This window comes from Dipodomys ordii, unplaced genomic scaffold (assembly GCF_000151885.1).
Source record: "Dipodomys ordii isolate 6190 unplaced genomic scaffold, Dord_2.0 Scaffold147, whole genome shotgun sequence".
Taxonomy (NCBI): Eukaryota; Metazoa; Chordata; class Mammalia; order Rodentia; family Heteromyidae; genus Dipodomys; species Dipodomys ordii.
This window is the reverse complement of record NW_012267363.1, coordinates 1,480,451-1,488,184: the sequence shown is the minus strand read 5'-3', so window position 1 is coordinate 1,488,184 and position 7,734 is coordinate 1,480,451. Positions and strand designations below refer to the sequence as shown.

General features: G+C 54.7%; 1 protein-coding gene across 1 annotated transcript in view; it reads left to right on the top strand.

Annotated features, from left to right (window-relative positions):
* Positions 1 to 5,678: 5,678 nt before the first annotated feature.
* Positions 5,679 to 7,734, top strand: part of Nags (N-acetylglutamate synthase) — a 5,643-nt gene continuing 3,587 nt past the window's right edge. The window contains exons 1-4 of the mRNA XM_013031940.1: positions 5,679 to 6,195; positions 6,690 to 6,964; positions 7,048 to 7,261; positions 7,531 to 7,715. Coding sequence (XP_012887394.1) covers positions 5,797 to 6,195; positions 6,690 to 6,964; positions 7,048 to 7,261; positions 7,531 to 7,715 — 1,073 coding nt within the window. The 5' untranslated portion in view covers positions 5,679 to 5,796. The remainder of the gene's footprint in view (positions 6,196 to 6,689; positions 6,965 to 7,047; positions 7,262 to 7,530; positions 7,716 to 7,734) is intronic.

Below are 7,734 nucleotides of genomic sequence, written 5' to 3'. Positions count from 1 at the left end.
GCTTCCTTGCAGTCTCTCTTACACAGCTGATAATCTTTTTTTTTCTACAAACTCTCCCAGCAGCAACTGGAGAGACAAAAGCAAAGTGTATGATGCCCCCTGATGGACAGAAGCTGGTGGGACACTTTGAAGCTGAATTTTATTTTTATTTTTGGTGGTACTGGGGATTGAATTTAGGGCCTCCTGATTGCTATACAAAGGCTCTACTACTTGAGCCACACCCCTAAAATTTGCCAATCTATAAATCCAGGGGCTTCTTCCTCTGCCTTGTACTAGGTATTTCTGGAATGTTTTGTATTTTACATACTTAAGCATTAGAGGAAAACTAGGTCTGGAGAACACAAACTAGCATTTATTGCATGTTAACCTAATGTCAGACTGAGAACTGGTATATTGGGGGTCATACTGAATCTTTTCTAGGTTGGAAAAGTCCAAACACAGGTAAAAGCAGAGAGATAGTATAATAAAACCTCCTACATGTTAGGAAAACAGAGGAGAAAGGAAGGAAACAGGCCAGACTTGATCTTCTACAGGCAAGAACTTTATTGAAGAATAGCAAGGGGCAGCAACTTTCCCATGGGATCTGAGGTTGTACAAGGAGGTGGGGTTGGAGTTGGGCTTTTGTGGGGTCTGAGCATGAAGACAGAAGTTTCTTGAGTTCAGTATAGGCGAGGTGACTGCAGGTGCAGGCAGAGAATAGGGTTAATGATAATTGACTCCTTTATCCAAGGTCTCCAGCTTTTTAACGTTCAAACAGCTCTATATGTGTCTTGCCTTGACAGTTTAACCTTCTCAGAGTCTAGTTCTCAACCATCTGTTCAATCTGTTAACCCTTTCCTGGTCTCAGCTCAGCCTCACAGTTCCCTACAGGTTAGGCCCATAATTGAATGTTTACAGCCAGACCTAGATTGGATTGCTCTGCTCTCATCAAGCACATCCATGCAAGCCCAGGGTTTTGCCTCACATCTGCATGCACCTGGGATAAAAGGGTTGGGGGGCAATCCTTCATATTCCATCTTTAGATACATAAAAAGATTGGGCCGAAAGGGGAGAAGTAAGTCCTTCACTACTCACCATCCAGCTTCAATGCCTAACTCACCCAATAGGGCAAGGTAAAGAAGAGAGGGGGAATAAAAGGAGCCAGGTGAGAAGCATTAACCAGCAGGGAAGGAGAAAGCCAGGGACTCATGGAGAACAAGGGAGGTAGGCTGCCTCAGAGCCAGGCAGGGCTGATCATTGACTTTTGGTTCAGCAATGCCACGGTCATCAGTGGTCTTGTTAAGACAGGTTTTGACCCAGGAGAATGGTGGGGCTGAGGGATGGCAGCTAAGAAAGGAGGGAAGACCTGGGTGGCTCATGCTTGTGTAATCCTAGCTACTTAGAAATGTTAGGTCTAGGGGCTGGGAAGGTGGCTCAGTGGTAGAGCGCTTGCCTTGCATGCCTGAGGCCCTGGGTTCGATTCCTCAGCACCACAGAAGCAAAAAGAAAAAAGCCAGAAGTGGCGCTGTGGCTCAAGTGGTAGAGCGCTAGCCTTGAGCTGAAGAGCTGAGGGACAGTGCCCAGGCCCAGAGTTCAGGCCCCACGACCAGACAATAAAAAAAATAATAATAATAAAAGAAATGTTAGGTACAGGGGCTGGGAAGGTGGCTCAGTGGTAGAGCGCTTGCCTTGCATGCCTGAGGCCCTGGGTTTGATTCCTCAGCACCACATAAGCAAAAAGAAAAAAAGCCGGAAGTGGCGCTGTGGCTCAAGTGGTAGAGTGCTAGCCTTGAGCTGAAGAGCTGAGGGACTGTGCCCAGGCCCAGAGTTCAGGCCCCATGACCGCCCCCCCCCCAAAAAAAGAAATGTTAGGTCCACCCAGGAAAAATGGCCCCTTCCCTTCCCTAGAAGTCACTGCCCAGCATTTGTATCCCAGGTAACTGGTGCACTTGGGAGTAGTAGAGGTTCCCTAGGCTCTAATATCTTTGCCATCCAGCCACACCTCCCCCCCTTCCTATTTTTCAGTCTCTATCATAAGTCCCGCCCCTTTTCCCTTTGCCTCTTGCCACCTTTCCCTTCCCTTTGCTACATGCCCCCTTGCCCACTTTCCCTTCCCCTACAGCTCTTGCACCTCCATCTTGTGCAGGCTGGCAATATGCTTCCTCCCCTCTCCCCCCAATAAACTCTTTTCTGCCTGAATCATGTGGTGGTCTCCTTTTGCTAAATCTTTCAAGGACACTGAGACCTGAGGATCATGGATCAAAAAGCCAGGCCAGGCAGAAAAGTCTGAGAGACTCTTATCTCCAACTAACCAATAAAAAGACAGAAGTGAGCTGAGTGCCAGTGGCTCATGCCTGGAATCCTAGCTACTCAGGAAGCTGAGATCTGATTGAAGCCAGCCAGGGCAGGAAAGTCTATCAGACTCTAATTAGTCACCAAAATGGAGCTGTGGCTCAAGTGGTCCAGCATTAGCCTTGAGCAAAAATAGTTCAGGGACAGCACCCAGGTCCTAAATTCAAGACCAGGACACACACACACACACACTCCAGAAATGGGGATAGGTCCTAAATTCAAGACCAGGACACACACACACACACACACACATACACACACATACACACACACACTCCAGAAATGGGGATATGGCTACAAGTGGTAGAACACCAGCCTTGAGCTAAGCAAAGTTAGCAAGAGCCAGAGACCCTGAGTTTAGAACACCAGTGCGGGCTCACACACATGAGAAAGAAGGAACTAGATGGGCAAAATTGTTCACCATTTCCAAGGGTTCTGAAAGCAAATGGAGCAAAGTAATGTGGAAAAGTTCCATGGATGAGGGGGTGCAGTTAAGGGGTAAGGCCAAAAAGTTATGTTCTGTTGAGTGCTGGTGGCTCACACCTATAATCCTAGCTACTCAGAAGGCTGAGATCTGAGAATTACAGTTCAAACCCAGCCCAGGCAGACAAATCCCAGAGATACACTTATCTCCAATTAACCAGCAAAAAGCTGGTAATGAAGATATGGCTCAGGTGGTAGATTGGCATCCTTGAGCAAAAAAGCCAAGTAAGAACATGAGGCCTTGACTTCAAGCCCCAGTACTGGTAAAGAAAAGAAAAATCAGGCTGAGACCACAGAGCAGCTAGGGTCCTATGGGGGTCAGCCTGGCATGGTGGGTTCTGGCATCACTGTCTTCTCGGGCATCACTGTCTTCTCCAAAAGCAGAACTGACCATCCCTCAGGGAGAGGCTGAGGGGACACAGTGGCCGGAGGTCAATGAGCCTAGAGTTAATCATTCACCAGGGGTACACTGGGGTCCCATTGGCTGCCTGGGACACAGCCCTCTGGGATGATACCCAAAAGGATTGGACACAGCTTCCAAACTAGTGTGTGGCCCACAGCCGATTGGGAGGATTCCCACAGGATGAGTGGGCACTCAGGATGCCCCCAGTCTGAGGAGGGAGACAGCAGCCCTGGGGAGCTCCAGTCTAAGACAAAGAAGTCTGACTGAGGGAGAATTCTGAGGGCACTTTGATGGGCTGGAATGGAGAGCCTGGAAGGGGAAGCCATTTGTAGTTGGGTATCCTGAGGGTGAGGAGGGGCTGTGAAGGGAAAACTTTTAGGTCTGAGACAGGGAAAGGGGCTAGGCCCTCTCTGGGGATTCTGGGAAGTAAAAGTGGGAGGGGCTGGCAGTGAGGAGGGAAGAGCTGGAGGCACTGGAGGCCCCTCAGGGAGGAGAGGCAGACCCTCCCTGCCTAATGAATAGAAATGTCAATACACAGGTCCCTAAGGTAGCCTCCCCTCCCCTGCCCTCTGGTCTCCTGCCTGTGGCAGTTGGGAAAGCTGTGGGAGTCTTCCAGGAAGCAGTCTGCACACCGACTCAGCACCCCTGAGATTGTTTTTCTGGTGCTGGAGTTGGAACCTGGGGCCTTTCTCCTGCAAAGCACCTGCTTTCCCACGCAGCCACCTGTAGCCCTCGGAATACTCAGGACGGTGGTGGCCCAGGCCACTGCTCCTATTTAGGCAAAAGTCCTGAGTCCCAGCCTGCGGAGCACAAAACCACACTAAGAAAAGCCCAGAAATGGAACGTAGGGTCTGACCATGACAGTGACAAGCTGTGTGACCTTGGACAGATCATGTCCCCTATACAACATTCAACATTAGATATCCTATCTCCTCCTCTTTCACAGGGAGTGGGACTGGGCCTTGTGCACCTATGTGTAGGAATAGGATGGTGTAACAGAGAGCCCACAGGTGCTTTCATGCAGCACTTGGGCCCTGTGGCAGGTGACACTGACTCACTTCCTGTGAGAGCTAACACCCTTCAATTCTTTCCAAACCCTACAGCCTGGATCTGAGTAAGATCTAGTTTGCTTCAAAGGCCAGCATACCTGCTTGCGAGCAGAATGGCCCTCCTCTGTAAACTAACTGAGGATGATAAAACAGGAATGAGAGAAGTCAGGCTTTGGGGAAGGGTTTTCCACAGTAACTGGCATTCTGCATGTAAGGAAACTAAGTCAGAAGGGTATGAGGGGGAAGTCAGAGTCTTCCACCCAGACTGGAGAGAAGATGGCCAGACAATCTTACCACTGAAATCGAGGGTGGGGTGGGGTGGTGGAGGGAGTGGGGGAGGGAGGGGAGAGGGAGAGAGAGGGAGAGAATCAGTGAAGTCAGGCAGGGCAAGGGTCTAAGGAAGTTTGTCTTAGGAGGAGGGGCAGGATGGGAACACCAAAGGGACTCAGAGCCCAGATTGAATCTTATCTTGACTTAGAGTGAAGCATCAGCTTTTAGCAGACTAGTCAACAAACAGTAGGGCCCACAATTCACAGGCTATCTCTTAACAGCCACAGGGTATATTTGGGGGGGGGGGGAAGGGGAAGAGAGATGATCTAAGGAGGCCTGCAGCAAAGGGCAGTTTTATAGCTCAGAGGGAAAGGTGTTTTTAGTTTAAGTCATTTTCCATCACTGCGTGAAAGACCTTCCACAGGCTTCCTATTTAGCTGGAATTTAGTAACATTGGTATTCTCTCCCGTTATGGCTAAGGCTGTCTCCAGTTTGTGACACTGCCCTCCCAGTCCAAGTCTAGACATGATGAATAGATGTTAAGTTCACATAGTTTAAAGAAAGGAGTTCCAGCAGGGCGTTGGTGGCTCATGCCAGTAATCCTAGCTACTCAGGAAGCTGAGATCTGAGGACTGATCATGGTTCAAAGCCAGCCTGGGCAGGAAAGTCTGTGACACTCTATCTCCAGTTAACCACCAGAACCAGAAAACCGGAGGTGGCGCTGTGGCTCAAGTGGTAGAGCACTTGCCTTGAGCTGAAGAGCTGGGACAGGGCGCAGGCCCAGAGTTCAAGCCCCACAACCGGCATAAAAAAAAAAAAGGAGTTCCAGGGGTGGCCCTTTAATTTTGCCAGGGGCTCACATCTTCCACCCAGCCTAATCGTTCTGTCTCTCTCCCAACATCTGCTCTCTCTCCCTTCTCAAAACTCCGCTGACTTCCAGACCTCTCCTAGGCCCTGGGCCCTGGAAGGCGCCTTGGCAGCAGATTAAAGAGCTCGCTCCCCTCTTTATCTTGGCCTTGCTGTAAATCTCGTCTGGCCAACCTCCCCCCTCCAGAGGCGGGGTTCCTGGAGGCCCCGCCCCCTGACCCATGGACTGACCCTCTCCAAATGCACCCAGAAGCAATTCCCGAGCCCAGGTCCTGACCCGCCTCCGCCTGATCCAGCCCCACCCAGAGACCTGCCAAGAGCCCCTCAGTGCTGAGTGTTCTAGACAGACTTCCACCCGTGGGAGAGGGGGGGAGAGGAGGGTTGGCTGTCGTCATGGCGACGACGTGGGTAGCCGCGACCCTGCGGACCGGAGCTGCGGGTGTGAGGCTCCGGGGCATCCGGAGGCTGAGTGGTAGCACGGGGCGGCGGGCGGCTGCGAGCGGCAGCCCGGGACGCCGGCTCAGCACCGCTTGGGCGAGGGCCCAGCCCCCGCGGGAGGAGGCGGAGGGCACGGAAAACAGCGGCCAGTCGCCGGCCACCGAACAGCCATCCTGGACGCCGCCTCCTCCGCCCCCCGAAAGCCCGGCGCCCCCAGCGGGCCGCTCGCTGGTGCAGCGGGACATCCAGGCCTTCCTGAACCAGTGTGGGGCCAGCCCAGGGGAGGCACGGCACTGGCTCACGCAGTTCCAGACCTGCCAGTACTCCGCGGACAAGCCCTTCGCGGTCATCGAGGTGAGCAGCCACGGCCACAGGACGGGGATGGGCACTGCCGGACAGGCTGCGGAGCCGGGAACGGGAGCACGAGGGCACTGGCCTGGCCTGGGAGGCCGTGCGCTGTTCCTGACACTTGGCGCCCAACGCTGGATGCCGGGAGCCAGCCTCCGGGGGTGATGTGTGGAAAAGCCCCTCACCCTGGGCGCAGGCAGCGTTTCAGATGGCAGAGCCGCCCATCCCCTCCCCACCCCACCCCCAGGGTGTCCTAGAGTCCAAGGTCTCCGGGAGGAGGCAGGATCGCTGGTATGAGATAAGGGGGTGGCAAGACCCGACGGGCAAAGGGCGAAGCAGACCGGTGCAGGTAGCCAGGAGTGGGGTCTGCCAGGAGAGCATGGGGCCCTCACTCTGAGGGTCCCAAGAACCAGACTGTGGGAGCTTATGGCTCAGTGCCAGTGCTGCTTCCCCCCCGCCCCCACACCCCCCCCTCGAACGCGCACTCCTCCATTCCACAGGTGGACGAGGAGGTGCTCAGGTGCCCGCAAGCGGTATCCAGCCTCGCCTTCGCCCTGGCCTTCCTGCAGCGCATGGACATGAAGCCACTGGTGGTCCTGGGGCTGCCGGCCCCCACGGCACCCTCAGGATGCCTTTCCTTCTGGGAGGCCAAAACACAGCTTGCCCAGAGCTGCAAGGTGTTGGTGGACGAGTTGCGGCATAACGCAGCCACTGCCGTGCCATTTTTTGGCGGCGGTTCGGTGCTGAGCGCGGCGGAGCCCGCCCCCCATGCCAGGTTAGTGCCGGCCCCCGCCCGTCCCGGTTAATTTGCTCGTCCTGCCCGGAGGGGATTTCTCTAGCACCGCGTCTGGCCCACAGCTATGGCGGCATCGTCTCGGTGGAGACGGACCTGCTGCAGTGGTGCCTGGAGTCCAACAGCATCCCTATCCTGTGCCCCATTGGGGAGACGTCCGCGCGCCGATCTGTGCTCCTCGATTCGCTGGAGGTGACCGCGTCGCTGGCCAAGGCGCTGCAGCCCACCAAAATCATCTTCCTCAATAACTCAGGCGGCCTGCGCAACACCAGCCAGAAGGTGCGCCCCCCCCCTCCGGTGCCCACCCCACCCAGTGATCCTAGGCGGGGCTGAGGCTCCCACGCGCCCCCTCAGTGGGCTTCAAACCAGGTGGGAGTATCAGAGAGGGGTTTGGCCCCTGATGCTCGGATCCAACCACTTCCTGGCCTACAACTCTAGGAGAAAGTAGGGCAAAGGAGGAAAGGTCTTTGGGGGCAGCAGTGCTGTCTGGGGGTGGGGAAGCTTCGTAGCCGGGTCGTGGGCCGGAGGCTCATCTTGCCCCGACACAGGTCCTGAGCAGCGTGAACCTGCCTGCCGACTTAGACCTGGTGACTACCGCGGAGTGGTTGAGCACCAAGGAGCGGCAGCAGATACGGCTCATCGTGGATGTGCTCAGCCGCCTGCCCCACTACTGCTCTGCGGTCATCACCGCCGCCAGCACGCTGCTCACCGAGCTCTTCAGCAACCGGGGTGAGCGCCACGGGGGGGGGGGG